We start from the raw sequence: 16,235 nt of genomic DNA on the forward strand, positions 1-16,235 counted from the left end.
CAATAGAATCCTAGGCTGGTCTACCTAGAAATAGCTCCCTCTTACTTCCAGATAAATGGAGTTAGGATTGCAGCCTTAGTATATATCTTTAAATATACCTTGCTTTATAAAGAAATCTGAATTTAATACCCAGTAGAAATAATGAATTTAATCTATTAAAAATGAAAAAAAGTTCTCAAAGCACATGAAATACCAGGCTGCTTCTCTTTTAAAAAGAAATAGATCATGGGAAATGATCTATTTCCCATGATCTGATTTCTGAGATTAAACATTGTAAATCAATGACACAGTAGGCCATGCATTGTATTTTTTTATTGTGGGCTTCCTGCTGGCTTGTTGTTGTTCTTTAGTCATTTAGTCGTGTCCGACTCTTCGTGACCCCCTGGACCAGAGCACGCCAGGCACTCCTGTCTTCCACTGCCTCCCGCAGTTTGGTCAGACTCATGTTTGTATCTTCGAGAACACTGTCCAACCATCTCGTCCTCTGTCATCCCCTTCTCCTTGTGCCCTCCATCTTTCCCAGCATCAGGGTCTTTTCCAGGGAGTCTTCTCTTCTCATGAGGTGGCCAAAGTATTGGAGCCTCAGCTTCACGATCTGTCCTTCCAGTGAGCACTCAGGGCTGATTTCCTTAAGAATGGATACGTTTGATCTTCTTGCAGTCCATGGGACTCTCAAGAGTCTCCTCCAGCATCCTGCTGGCTTAGGGAATAGCAAATCATCATAGACACTAGAATCCAGGAGATGTCATCATGTATCTCAACTGGATGGTCCACTAAGGCCACCTGAGGAAATTTGTATGTTCTCCAACTATAATACACCCTGGCAAGCATGACCAATGATCAGCTCCAAGAACACCCCCCCCCCCCCGCATTCTAGAGAAAGCTCAACAAAAATCTGCTTTGTACCTCTAAGGCTGCAGTGCTAATTCCACTTACATGGGAACAAGCCCCATTGAATTCAGTGGGACTTACCTCTGATTAATGTATAGGGCATGGGTAGGCAAACTAAGGCCCAGGGGCCAGATGTGGCCCAATCGCCTTCTCAATCTGACCCGTGGATGGTCCAGGAATCAGCGTGTTTTTACATGAGTAGAATGTGTGCTTTTATTTAAAATGCATCTCTGGGTTATTTGTGGAGCATAGGAATTCGTTCATTTCCCCCCTCCAAAATATAGTCCTGCCCCCCACAAGGTCTGAGGGACAGTGGACTGGCCCCCTGCTGAAAAAGTTTGCTGACCCCTGGTATAGGATTTGTACCCAAAGAAGCAAAACTTCTACAATTTAAAGAGTGCATGGGTTGCATCACACACAAAAATTGGATTATGGTCTTAGGTTGTATGAGAGTTTTATTTCGTTATAAACCAAGACTGGGGGGAGGGGGTGTCATGCTACATGTGACGTTACTTACATTACATCTGAGCAACTGACCTGAATTTTTAATACCATTTCCTGCTGTGGATGGGACTTCCCCCTATTGCATTCCTACCCCCTATTGCATTCCTAATGAAAATGCCCTCCCACTCACAGCACAACACTTGCGTTTGCATGGGGAAATAATCATCAATGGTGCTTGTTCAAAGAGCTACTCTTGGTGCATCCAAGAACATGGGTATGTGTCCTAACCTTTAAACTGCACACCCTCCTATAATAGCACAAACATCCTTTGACAACCCCTCAGTTTCAAGACCAGATAACTGTGCAACATGGGGAATCAGCTACTGTTTAAGAAACATGAGGCAAACCTCACCTGGGCATGTGGAATTCATTGTTTTTTTGTTTGTTTTTTTGGATTCCATTCAATAGGTTCAATTTATTAGCTAGTCTGGACAAGAAATCAGAATGTTTTTACACAACAAAATAAAAGCCCTACCCAGGTTACTTCAGGCTGCTCTGGTGAAGGACCTTTGCTAAAAGGAAGGCTCTCTTATATTGGAATTATTTTTAAGAACTGAGAATTAGGCCTTTGTGCATGTGTAGAGTATTTCTCCCCTCGCTGCTGATTATCCAGTTTGAGTTTTGGCTAGGGAAAACAGCAGAGCAGATGCTGCCATTTTTAGGCAGGTTTTTGTTCTAGTTCCATTCATCATAGAACTCAGGGCTGGCCTAAGGCATGTTGTTGTGCACACACTCCCTTTCCATATATAAAAGGTGATAGTACTGGCAGCTGACGGATGCGGGTGGCACTGTGGGTTAAACCACAGAGCCTAGGACTTGCCGATCAGAAGGTTGCGGTTTGAATCCCCGCGATGGGGTGAGCTCCCGTTGCTCGGTCCCTGTTCCTGCCAACCTAGCAGTTTGAAAGCACGTCAAAGTGCAAGTAGATAAATAGGTACCGCTCCGGCGGGAAGCTAAAAGAAATTTCCGTGCGCTGCTCTGGTTTGCCAGAAGCGGCTTAGTCATGCTGGCCACATGACCCAGAAGCTGTACGCCGGCTCCCTCGGCCAATAAAGCAAGATGAGCACCGCAACCCCAGAGTCGGACACAACTGGACCTAATGGTCAGGGGTCCCTTTACCTTTACCTTTACTGACAGCTGCATCTTATTTCCACACTGGCGACAGAACAGTGATCTCCACTGAAAGAGAGAGCACCTAGCTAGCTTAGGTGTCCATACAGCTGTCCTCCAACACCTCTCTGTTACCTGAGGCAGCTGCTTACCTCTGTTTATTGGTAGGACTGGTCTTGGATTTATAGTGATGAGTTGGAAGAAGCGTTAGGCTGAAGGCCTGGGCCCCCTTCTAATTCCTGGAATAGTTTAGCTAGCTTCCTGGCATGGTGATGGGCAATTAAGGGGAACAAAGAAAGTGGCTCTGTATGAGATGGCAAATGGGTGGGGGCCCATTTTTCAACTCACAAGTACAGTGGTACCTCGGGTTACATACGCTTCAGATTACAGACTCCGCTAACCCAGAAATAGTACCTCGGGTTAAGAACTTTGCTTCAGGATAAGAACAGAAATTGTGCTCTGGCGGTGTGGCGGCAGCAGGAAGCCCCATTAGCTAAAGTGGGGCTTCAGGTTAAGAACAGTTTCAGGTTAACGAGTTAAGTACTTAACCCGAGGTACCACTGCAGTTAGTTAGAAAGACAAGAACAGAGAGTTTGAAGTGATGTAAGCGAAAAGCAAAGCAGCAAGCTGGGAAGCAGGGAACCAAGAGAGACAGAGCAATGTTTGATTTCTGTTTCAGTGCAAGGCTGCAGCCAGGTGGGAAGCAAGGTCCTCTTGGGGTGTTAATGCTGTGAACTCCTCCACCATAGGCTCAGGTTGTATATATGTGAAAATACTCAAAGGGAGTGCAGACTGAGCCTCAAGTATTATGCAATACACCTGCAGTTATTAAAACAATTGTAATTATGTAAAAATTTGTGGAAAGTAAACATGTTTTCTAGATGACAGATAAAGGAAAGAGGGGAGGCAGTGGCAGTCATCCAGTTTATCATTGGCTTTGTGCCTACAGGTTAAGGCTCCAATGCTGTACACACTTTCTGTGGAGTTAAGTCCCACTGCACACACTGATGTTAATCTGGTGGTGTTGCCAAGGTCTGAAATTCTCCATTTCAAAATGTAAAGCACAATAACTTGTGGGGGCTGCCCTCCCATTCAAGGCAAGCATTTCAACCACATACTCCCTCCCCCTCTTTTTTTCTGGCTGTGTTTGTAATGCCAGCCAGAAATTAGTTCCTAACTTCCTTCCACACCTCTCTTCTTTTTTTTTGTGCTTAGAAACTTGCATGGCAGCATCTCAGTTTCTATGGTCCCTTGGAAGCCGCATCCTGGGCATCACAGCGTGAACAGGAGTGTAACAAGATCCAAAATGGGCTTGTAATTAGCATGGTTATTTCCAATCCTGTTTTCCAATATTTTAGAGGAGGAATAGACCTTCCTTTTATGACTCAGGAAGGGGTTTCACCCATCACTGCTTACATCTGAGTAAATATGCAAATGATCACAAACAGTAATATATTAACAGAGCAATATTATGGAGGTGTGGGTGGGAAGAGAATTCACCACATCCCAAGTTGGTTGCATGCAGGGTGGAAGATGAATTGTACCTTTTAAGATTTATTGTGTTCCTTTTCTTTCATCTTCTCCCCTCCCCCATTGACAACAATGGATGGGGATTAATTACAGCAGCTCCAGGTCTGGTGTGGTTTTAAGGTCTGTTGCAGATGTGGGTGTGGGTGTGCACTGGGGGAACAAGGGGGCTTAGAGTACTGTGGATCCATGGTCTTCCCGACCACACCCCTGGAGCACCCTGCATTGATCCTGTAGCCCCTCAGCCACTCTCCCAAGAAGCACAAGATTTCTCCCTAAGCTCAGCTGCTTTATACAGTGGTACCTCGGGTTACAGATGCTTCAGGTTACAGCCGCTTCAGGTTACAGACTCTGCTAACCCAGAAATAGTACCTTGGGTTAAGAACTTTGCTTCAGGATGAGAACAGAAATCGCGTGGCAGCGGTGCGGCAGCAGCAGCGGGAGGCCCCATTAGCTAAAGTGGTGCTTCAGGTTAAGAACAGTTTCAGGTTAAGAACGGACCTCCAGAACGAATTAAGTTCTTAACCCGAGGTACCACTGTACTTCTGATGAGGAAATAAAAAATTGGAGCCACATGATTCTGATCAGCTATTGCGGATTGGATAGCAATGATCAAGTGGCAGGCGTGACCCAAGACATTTTGGCACCTGAGCCAAAACAGAAAATGGCAACCATCCCCACACCAGGGAAGATGGGGTGAGTGAAGATCTACATCAAATATGAGGAGGTCAAATCAACTTTACCCAAAGGCTGAAGCGGGAATCATAGGCCCGTCACACGTGGGGGTGGGGTTCTGAATCGTGCTGGGTGGGGGCAGCCTTGGGGTTGGAGGAGAGCAGTGACACCTTCTATTTGCTGAGAATATTTGCAGATTGGCTTCTGTCAATCAGTGATGTCCAGGCTGGCAGGAGGAGGATGCTTGGTGCTCAGCTTCCTCCGCCCCTCAATACGGGGGGGGGGCTGAGCCCCAGGCTAATAACAATAACAACAATAATAATACCTTTATTATTTATATTCCACCCTGGCTGGGTTGCTCCAGCCATTCTGAGTGGCTTCAAACGCATATAAAACATAACATCAAACATTAAAACCTGCCTGATACAGGGCTGCCTTCAGATGTCTTCTAAAAGTTGTGAAGCTCTTTATCTACTTGACATCTGATGGGAGGGCATTCCACATAGAGGATGCCACTGCTGAGAAGGCCCTCAAAAATAATGAGGAGGTTGAAGACACCTCCACCCCTAGGAGTTGTCACTTTTGTAACTTGCTTCCTTCCCCCTCTATGTACCGTATTTTTTGCTCCATAAGACCCACTTTTTCCCTCCTAAAAAGTAAGGGGAAGTGTGTGTGCGTCTTATGGAGCGAACGCAGGCTCCGCAGCTATCCCGGAAGCCAGAACAACAAGAGGGATCGCTGCTTTCGCTGCGTAACGATCCCTCTTGCTGTTTTGGCTTCTGGGATTCAGAATATTTTTTTTATTGTTTTCCTCCTCCAAAAACTAGGTGCGTCTTGTGGTCTGGTGCATCTTATAGAGCGAAAAATACGTATTTCGCTTGCTCAGTTCACAGTAATCAATACTCCTCTTCTCCTATGCTCAGTGGAACCTAATTGCAGCTGTGCAGCAGTGAAAGGGTTACACTTGTTTCCCCGGGAGGATTTTTTGAATCCTACGTTGGGAAGTTCCGTTTACAGCACCAGGCAAGTAATGTTTTTTTAAAAAAATGGTTTGTTCCGGGCTCCGTGATATTCCAAGTCGTAGCCTTTTGTTATCCAATAGCGCAGGGTAGTTTCTAACCCTTTGCCATCGCAAGAAAGTTACATGGGAATGTGGGCTGTTGTTGCCGCTGTCGTCTTAAAGGGAGGAGATTCTCCATCTCCGCATTGTAGCCGTTTTGTATTTCTCTTTCTTTCTGAGCAGTTTGGGGAGGCGCGGCTCCTTTAAGGTGTCCTGAGGCGGCACCAGACCTGCAGCGGCAAGGCGAGAAAGACAAGCGCGCGCTCTCTCTCGCGCCTGCCTCAACGCGACGCCAGAAACTTCAGGGGTTGCTGGGCGAGACGGAGCTTTGCAGCCCCCTCAGCGTGGAGCTACACCCTTTCTCCACCAGGGGCTGCCCAGAAGAGGAGGACGAGGCCGCCCTCAGAAGTTTTTCCACCCCACACAGCCGGTCCCTCGCTTTTGTGCCAATCTCCGCTTTTGGAGAGGGAAGGAGCTGGAGGAAAAGGAAAAGGAGGAGGAGGAGGAGAGAGCCGTCGCTTCGCAGGACGGACAGCCGGGAGGTGCGGGCTGGTGCGACGCGCGGCTCCGCTCTGGCTGCCGGGAAGCTGCTTCGCCTGGCAGTCCCGGCGCTTTGCCTCAAGTGATGGGACCCAGGGCTGCTGCTGCTGCTGCTGCTGCTGCGATTGCGCCGCCACTTCTGTCTGCCGCGCGCTCGCCCAGCGCCACACCAGGCAAGTCCTCGCCCAGAGCAGCCGCCGGCCCGTCTCCGCCACCCGCTGCCTGAGACCCTCGCAAGAAGCGGCGGCACTTTCTGCACTTCGCCGAAGGGCCCCTCTCGTGACCTGCGCGCTCCTTGCTCCTCGCCTGCCTTTCTTTCCTTGAGGAGAGCCAAGCCAGCCAGCCAGCAAGCGCGGGCAGCGGGCGGGCTGCTGCTTTTGTTTCTCGCTTGCTGTCGGATGGTCCCGCGGCGCGGCAAGGCGAGGCAGCCCCCTTTGGGATAACCCGAGGCGAGAGGAAAGCGCAGGCTTGGGCTTGGGCTGGAGCTGCGGAGCCCTGCCTGCTTTGGCTGACAATAGAGACTCTTTGCGAAGAGCCCGGACGAGGCTCCCCGTTCAACTTCTGGAGGATTTGGGACGCCGCCGCTTACATTAAGCTGCTTGTGGATTTACAAACTGGGAAGCCTTGGAGGGGCTTTTGGCGAAAGTCCTCCCCCTCCCCCTCTTCCTCCAGCCCTCCCTTTTGGCATGAGATTATCGACAGGCTCCACCTGGAGACAATGATCGCGGAGTTTGTACACTTCTATCTCTTTGGATTATTATGTCTCTGCTCAGGTAATCGCTGCTCCTCGAATGATTTTTCTTTATTGATCTCGTATTGTTGAGCGGGCAGATGGCTCCCTTGCTTATCCCAGTTGGGGCAGGATTCAAGGAAGTGTAAAACTCTAGCCATTGCTGCTGATTTAAGCAGGAAATAATTAAACATGTGCTTAAGTCTTACACTGAGAACAATGGGCCATTCTCAAGAGTCATCCACTTTAGTCACTCACTGCAGGGCAACTGAGCCTAGGATCCAGCTGAAGATGCTCAACAATTTTATCCAATCTTGGTTCCCCGAGCTTGCTCTTATTTCTCTCCTGTTTTTTCTGCCTGTTCAAGTGATTTTTAGTATGTTGGTGGAACCGACTTTCGTCTAGCCTTGAGGTTATGGAGGGCATGTACACAGTGCATGCATCAGTTTGCACCCATAGTTTTGAAAAATTAAAGCAGGGTTATTGGCAGCAAAGGATGCTTCCAAACTTGTCAGTCTGCTTCTAGAAACTAGATGGAGCAAGTCAGCTGAGAGCTTAACGCTCCAGGGCCTAACTATATGTACTTGACACTGCACATCCCAAGGATCGAAGCCTTACAGGCCTATCAAATGCATGTTTACTCAGAAGCAAGCCATACTGTTTCCACTTAGTCACTAGTCACTTGTGTTTTATAGATCAGCTTGCACATGAGTAGAGTAGGCGAAGGTAGATCATGGATCAAGCTGGTCTATCTCTCTCTCCCCGCCCCCCATGTCCTCACTGCTAGGACCAGCCACTCTAGTTCGCAACAAGGGGGCTATTAGTCCTTGTTTGATGTACGCAGAGGACTGTAATTAAAATAGATCATAAAGAAACAGCAGGAAACAACTTCTTCCTACAGTTTTAGGTGGGGGGGAAGAGGTTACAGGTATTGGCAAGTAGGAAGCTTAGAGGCATGGTTTATTCAGTATATGTCGATTGATGTACTGATATGAAGCATCACTTTTTAAACCTTTGTTAAGGGCATATTGTTTCAGTGTTCAATATTCATATGGTAATAACTATAGTTCATCACTATCCATTGGTGTTTACCTCCTAGAGTAAGTGGATAGTTCACTACAACATAGATTTGCTTGCAGTGACCTTTCTTTGAAATGGAAATTCCAACTAAGGGATGTTTAGGATCAAGATAGATTTATTATCTCTTACTTAAGTTTCACTCTTTCATGAATTTCACCCCTTACACACACTTCCAAGTTCATTATGCATGTTTAGTTGGAAGTAAGTATGAAGTTCGGCAGATAATGTGCTTGTGGAATTAGATTGATAAATTATTGGTTTAAAACACTTTTTAATCCCATCCAGAAGGGTTCTCCCTTTCCTTAACTTCTGTTAGCAAGTCAGAGCTTGTGCTCACACCCACCCTCAGCTGGCAACTTTTAAACAATGTACAAAGGGGATTTTAGAATTTGAGTATGATTATTTTGAAAGGATATAAACTAGGATGTGACTACTAGCTCAGTTTTCCGCAAACTAACTGTAAATTTTCTGGCAAAGTCTGGAAGCTTGGCACATATGTTAAATCATTCACTCTGACCGCAAAAAATTGTTACAATCCCATGAAACCTATTCCCTTGATCAGGGGTGACATGAGAACAGTGGATAGGAAAATGAGCTACTTCCCATGTGCTGAATGGGATATAACCCATGAGGCAGGGGTTACTTTGCAGTAGGGCAGCTGGCTCTGTGGGAGTAGGACAGGTGACTAGGTTAAACCTGAAACCCTGTATCTGTTTTTTCTTAAATTCTTGAGTAATGTCACCAGCTCACTTAGTTTCCATTATTTCACAGAGTGCACTTTAAGCCACAGAATTGGATGCAAATCACAGTCAGTGGGAGGAAACAGTCTCACTTGCCTCTTTTACTACCCTCTTAGCCCCCCCCCCCCCGATTTATAGCAAAAGGGTTCCCTTGTGGTTATTTTTTATTCACTTTCCTATGCTAAAAGTTTCTTCTCATGTGTAAAGTGACGTGTCAAGTGTGATAAACAGAGAAAGGCAAGATCACTGAGAAGATAGTGGGATTAGTGGTCATTAGTCACTGTTTGAACTGGTTTAATTAGCTTTGGGAAGCTTTATCCTGGCTGTAGTGTCATGCCAGTGCGGTGCAAGTTAGTTGCAGATTTCATATCTTAAAACTCTCCAGTTCTTAATGTTCCTTCACAGTAAATTTATGAGTCATGAAGGTCCCATGGAAGTATTTGCCGTGTTTGGTTCTTTCTTCTTGAGTTACTTTAAAATGCACAAATGCTGTTTTAGTTCAAGGTGAGGACAGTGTGCTTGTCTAACTTAAAAGTTTGCAGTTGTCCAGTTTTCTTCATCTGCAGCACAAGAGAACTGTTCTTACTGAGGAATACTCTGGGATTTTTGTTGTCTAATTTTCCATATTTCACTTCCAGCTTCTATTTATTCTGAATTGCAACATGACCATCAACGTGAAAAACCATTGGGCCAGTTGTGATGCATTTTTTTTTACTTCCAGAAGTATTTGATAATTCTGGTGAAGATGGGGTTTTATATTATATTTTCATTTTTGCCATTAACTTTTTTATTTAGTTTTCAAGAAGTACGGATTGTATGGTTACAGGCATGGCTGCAAGGCATTTGACTTAATATAAAAGCTAATAGAAGTTGAGTATCCTGACTATGACACTTCTTTTATAACTACTCTACAAGAATTTTCATGGGCCGTATTGTGTACTGTACTCCCTCTGCCCCTATGTTCAACTAGTGTTGTTTTATAATGTTGAATAGGACCGAGTGAGTAATTTCAAATTCTGGAAATTTTGCAATCAGTTATTGCAAAAGCTAACTGATTGAAACATTATGCCAGAAGATACACATGGAAACAAAGAAAAGTTAACATTTGTTTTTGCCTGCAAGTTGTTTTAAGTACTGTATTTCACTCAGTAATAGTCTGTAAATTCTCATACAAAAGACCATGGTTTGCTTCTGTCCTGCTAATTAAAATATGTGTAACTGACATAATTATGCCTAATTATTAATGTTAATTCTTTCTATTTTTAAAACAAGCACAGTCTTGTGTCTTTATTCAACTTCTGATCCAGAAAAAACCCTTTCAGTCAAATTTGCTAGAACTTTAACTGAAAAGAGCTAAGTCTATTCATGGTATGGATTTTTTCCCCTTATTTTTTCACCAATTTTAAAACACTTTATAATGTGTTGCTAATTACATAGAAACCTAGCGTAATACCTAAAAGTGTGCGCCAGCAAATGCATGGGTCAATTCTCTTCCCAGCCACAAATTCTCTCAGCCTTTGTTGTATGAGAATAATGCTGGCTTAACTTGGCTGTTGTGAGCTTTCCTGATATAATATGTTCAATGTGCTTCTAATATTAATATACCCACTGAGTTCTGTGGGACTTACTCTTAAGTTTAGTGTGTGCTGTATTGTGGTTGTAAACACTTAACTTCCTATTTACATACTGTGTTTTAAAGGTTACGTTCCAGTTACCTTTTTGCTTCATTATATATATGGTAACCATTTCTAGCTAGCACTCCATGAGGTTACTGCTTACTCTACATTGAAACAAACAAAGCAGCAACAACACAAAGAGGAGAGTATAACATCAAATCACTGTTTCTTTTGTGTTCTAAAGGGTTCATATGATCCAGAGACCACGGCATAGCTCTATGTTAGCCCTCCTACTGCAAAGTTGATCCTTCTGTTCTGTTTTGGAAATCAATTTATTTGTGGATTAATTGAAGCAATATAATATACAGTGGTACTTCGGGTTACATATGCTTCAGGTTACATATGCTTCAGGTTACATACGCTTCTGCTAAGCCAGAAATAGTACCTCAGGTTAAGAACTTTGCTTCAGGATGAGAACAGAAATCGTGCTACGGCGGCACGGCAGCAGCAGGAGGCCCCATTAGCTAAAGTGGTGCTTCAGGTTAAGAACAGTTTCAGGTTAAGAATGGACCTCTGGAACGAATTAAGTACACGAGGTACCACTGTACACAAGTTTATTTGAGAAATAATATTAGTTTGCCCTCCATGCTGAATGGCACAACCAGTGGAGTACTTCCACTCTGCTCTCTGGTATGGAAATACAAACAATTTGAATTTATCATGGATCTTTAACTAGTGGATTGGACACCACACCATGTCACATGAGAATCTAAAATGGTACACCTTCTTAAAAAGGGAGGGAGAGAAAGGGGGAAATAAAGCTATTGGGAGGGGCATGGAGAGATAGAAGACCCGTATTGTACATTGAAATTAGTTGTACCCCTTGTCTGAACAGGTGGAGGAATACTGTTTTAAACAAAATGAATGTGTTTATAATTTCATCTTGTTAAATATGAACAGTTTGCAAAAGTTTACTCAATAGTTTGGATAATGGTTTCAACCAGATAGAATTGAAAAACAGCCCTGATTCTCATGCCAATGACTTCAAAAGCTATGTGCTTTAGAGGTCCATACAGCCTCTATAAAAACTGAAGTCGTGCACACTTTCTGATAGTGAGCCCAGTCAACTTACTTCTGACTAGGATTTTGTGTTAGAAGACATTTCAGTTACATTATTGAACAGGGTTGTTCAGGGGTAGTAAAAATTGGTGCTGATTGTATTCTGTTTTGGAGGTTGAAACCCCAAAACTACACAGACACACACAAGCTTTTAAGTAAACCTCCTCAAAACGTGATGGTCCCTGTGTGTCAAACTGGGTAGCGATTGTTCTACAATAAGAAAGAATAGTTCAGTACAGTCAGTTCCTTCTTCAAAGAAGGCCTTTCAAAGGGCTAGGAATTACTTACTCATATGCCAAAAGTTGCTACATGTAGAGATCAAAAGATGCTGCCACTGCACTCTCTGGGGTTTTTTGTGTGATCTTCAAGCTGTGTTAGTAAAATGAGAATTGCATTTCTTTTTCTCCCTGTGACTAGAAGTTTGCATTAAGGTTTCTTAACATGATTCCTATTATAGCTTTTTATTTGGTTTTCAAGATAGTATTTAGAAAGGAACATTTGAACATTCATAGTTTAGTCTTTCTGGTAGTGGAATGTAAAACTCGTTAGAATAACTTTAGGAATTAATATATGGCTAATAGTTTTGTTTGGTCAATTTGTCCATCTTTCTTGTTGGATCACCTATTTTGACTTTTGTAACTGCACTGTGAAACTCACACCATTCACCCATCTAATAAATCTAAAAAAAATGTTCTTACTAGCAGAATAGCTAAGGAGTGGAGAAGTTGTATGAGTCTATCTTAAGAGGCAATCCTCCCTCTTCCTGTAAAAAACCCAGCTGGAACCCTACTTATGTGTGGAAAAACTATACATACCTAATTAAACATGGCAATAGGATTTGTCACTTCCACTGTGCATGAATGCACAATCAAATGAGTGGCAGGTTTCTACTGTGTATAAGTAGCAAAACAGATATGTACTTTTTGTGAATTCAGAGGAATTCTTATTAACCCCCATTAAGCCATTAAGTTGTATGCTTAATATTCTAAATGAAATTTAGAATATAAAATATAATGCAAAATATCATATTTTAGCTTTCGTAGTGTTCTTCCAAAAGTCACCATGACTGTAACTACATAGTATTATTACTATAGAGTGAAATTGTTTGCCTGATCTGTAACTTTTTTTAAAAAAAAGTAGGTACTATTAATAGTGGCAGTGACAAAGGTCTGTATGTGAATGCATGCATGCATGTGTTGCGGAGATGGAAGGGTGTACTCAAACTAACTTGATGATATGCCTTCCTGCCTCTCACCTCTCTCTTTTGGTAAAGCTGCTAGGAAAGGACAGCAGCTGCTGCATGCTGAGTTGCATAAATATAAGGTGCTGTTCATTATGAGTTTCATTCCATATTTGCCAGGTGCAAAGTGCACTCTAGTGTTTGGTGTCAAAGGAACAGAGGGACATTCACTCTTGGCCAGAAATTTTCCCTCGTGGCAAGTATCTGATGTGTACATACTCTCATTCTGCTATCAGGCAAGCGGTTACGCTACATGCTGGCTTGTTAAACTGGCAGTCCCTTGGCAGATGTCTAGACAAGCTGCCAACTATTAGTGCTGGATGCTTTAAACCAGCTTCAGTCTGATGATCCCTGGGTTCCCGAAGAACCATAAACATGTGGAGTCAGGGGATTAATGTATCTCTCTTCTGGCTTGGCCGGTAAAGATGAGCCATGTGACTAACAGTGACTGGTGCAATATATGTAAACAGTACCATAGTTTTCAAGCCCATCCAGATTTTCCAAGTGATTACTTTAGACATTGTCAGCAAAAGCATGCAAAAAACTAACAAACAGCATTTCTCCCCCCTTTGCATGGGAGCTATCCCTTATAGATTATAGATATGAGGAAATGCCATGTGCCATGTTGACTTCTAAAAGGAACTTAAAAAGAACACAGTTGAGGTGAATGGGGGCACATTTTTTACAGCTTTCTCCCTATAAGGCCTCTTGCAAGATTGTGTCTTTGTGGCTTTTTGTCAATTCTCTTCTGAGATTTGATAAGCCTTATTGGTATTGGGGGAAAGAAGGAAGGACTGCAAAGTGTTCAATGAAGAAATACAACACAAAATTACCTTCAGAAAATATAGAGGCATTGCTGTAGTGAGAGAAGTGACTGCTGTGTCAATACCTGCCAGCTGAGTTTGTTTTAAACAAAACCAAATGGACTACATAGTAAGGAAGTGTAGAGTCTTCACAAGATGATCCAGGCATTGAAGGAAAGAAGCTTTCACTGGAAAGTGATGGTGCCACATGCAATGCAGTGGGAACCTTTGGCACTCAAACAGCCACATTCCATGAAGCAATCTCAATAGCAATAGATGACATAATCTCTGAGCAAAGAACCATATATGCCTGTTGAAAAAGAACTGCAGTTTCATTACTTATGGTTCACATGCAACAATGATTCATCAGGTTCTTTGCTGGAAAGGCCCAAAGTTACCAGATTAAAATAACCTCCAGTTACATTGTTGTGAAATAGGCTGATTTAAAAGAAATCCAGTAAAATGTACATTACAGGATTAGAATAAAACCAGTGATTCATTCATTGGCTTAAAATTGATCGTGCAATGAAAATGTAAACAGACTTGATGATATTTTGAATGTGAGTTATTTCATTTAGCTGGTGAGGATGTATAGCAATTTTAGTGTAGCAAAAGGGTGATTTCACAAACCATACAAAGTGGTTATTATTGCCTTTGTGCTATAGCTAATGATTGGGCCTTTTACAGAGTGATGGGAAAGTACCTTTTTAATAGCTAAGTGACTGTATGATTTCTTCCCAAATGGAAGCCACTAATTTGAGGATGATTACCGGTAAATGTGTGTGAGACACTATAAAAACTTCCATCAGAAAACTTTTTTAGAGTTTGCCTTCTTTGAAAACTGGTAAAGGAAAGGGGAAGTTAAAAACAAAACCCCACAAGTAAATTATTAAGAGAGAGTTATACTCCTAGTGGTTTCCTCAGTGTTTCTACTACCATCTTTAAAATTCTGCAGCTTTACTGAAGAATTACAATGATGTGTGCAGGATATGATTGTAGTAGCTCTGGTTCCTTAATTAACACCCTAAGCCAGGTGTAGGCAGAAGGCCCTTTAACTATTCTTCAACACTTTCAGGTAAAAAGAAACTGAGTGCTTGCCACACACATTTTGACCTTCTCTAATGTATTAATAGCAGTGCACTGAATTGGTTGCCATATCTGTATCCATAGAATCATAGAATCATAGAGTTGGAAGAGACCACAAGGGCCATCGAGTCCAACCCCCTGCCAAGCAGGAAACACCATCAGAGCACTCCTGACATATGGTTGTCAAGCCTCTGCTTAAAGACCTCCAAAGAAGGAGACTCCACCACACTCCTTCATGTAAGGCTAGATATTTGCCAACTCATTAAGCATGTGTAATTGAAGAATTTTTCACTTTTAAGGAGGATAAAATGGTTTAAAAGCAGTCATCCAAATTTCATTGCTCATGTTCTATTTCAAGCACATTGTTGCAAAATTCCTCTCATATAGTTGAGGATGTCACTAATCAAGGTACTTTGAATGACCCTGCCTTAGAGCAGCTTCCCCCAACCTACCCCCAATGTTGTTGGACTGCAATAGGGATTAATGGGAGTTGCATGTCAATACATCAAGAGAACACCAGATTGCTTTAGAGCTAGAGATTGTAGTGACCTAATTAACCTGGTGTGCTCTTGTCCATGGGGTCATGAAGAGTCGGACATGACTAAACAACAACAACAACAATTAACTTGGAATTAATAATACACTCTTTCCAAGTTTTAGCAACCAGCTGTATTTTAAAATTATAAGTTGGCCAGTGCAGCCAAAACTTTGGTTGAAGCTTTAACTTCCTAGTTTGTTCATCATGTGTGTTGTCAAGAAGGTCCTATTGACACCTGGAAGTCAATAACTAAAGCACAAGCAATAGCTGAGAGGGAGAAAGCCCAATGTGCACATTTGTGATCAGTATCAGACCACAACACTGGTTATCTAAATTATAGACAAAAAAAACTATTAATTGTGATGATAATTGGACATAATTCAAGGGAAGTTGGAATATCATGTAGGAAGAATGAACATTCAGCATTTGCATCTAAGGACCACATAGAAGATAATTCAAATGGGCGCTAGCTATGTAATTTGTGTTAAGTGATGTTAGTGATTTTAGTTTGTGCCCTAAGAGTTGATAAAAAATAGTTTTCATGGAGTATTATGAGGAACATTTGAGAACTTAAAATGACTTCTAATAAAGTGGTTTGGATGGCTGAATGACTCCTGCAGAACTTATTATATTTCGCTTGTTCTCAAACATGTCCATTTGTTTCTGAGTGCTGATTTTGACAAAGACCTTGGTGTCTTGAGGCCAGGTTGTCCCAAGGACCATCTCCTCCTGGGTGAACTTGCCCTGGTTTTAAATAATAATAATAATAATTTATTTATATCCCACCCATCTGGCTGGGTTTCCCCAGCCACTCTGGACAGCTTCCAACAAAATATTAAAAATACAATAAAACATCAAAACTTAAAAACTCCCCTAAAAATTAGATCATTAGTACCCTTGCCCCAAAGGTTGTGATGGGTGGTAAAAATAAAAATAAAAAATTCTTAGTGGTGGACCCAGATTCAAGAATAACCTC

The 16,235-nt window shown here is 42.7% G+C and overlaps 1 protein-coding gene across 4 annotated transcripts in view; it reads left to right on the plus strand.

Annotated features, from left to right (window-relative positions):
* The window catches only part of ROBO1 (roundabout guidance receptor 1), a 610,482-nt gene that overhangs the window by 329,701 nt on the left and 264,546 nt on the right, over positions 1 to 16,235 (plus strand). For 2 of the 4 annotated variants that reach the window (XM_081003961.1, XM_081003962.1), the window contains exon 1: positions 6,033 to 7,080. The exons of the other annotated variants lie outside the window; for them this stretch is intronic. In XM_081003961.1, coding sequence (XP_080860087.1) covers positions 7,026 to 7,080 — 55 coding nt within the window. In that variant the 5' untranslated portion in view covers positions 6,033 to 7,025. Of the gene's footprint in view, positions 1 to 6,032; positions 7,081 to 16,235 lie in introns of those variants that run through there. 4 annotated transcript variants of the gene reach the window in all.

This window comes from Podarcis pityusensis (genome assembly GCF_964106645.2).
Source record: "Podarcis pityusensis genome assembly, chromosome: 4".
Lineage (NCBI taxonomy): Eukaryota > Metazoa > Chordata > Lepidosauria > Squamata > Lacertidae > Podarcis > Podarcis pityusensis.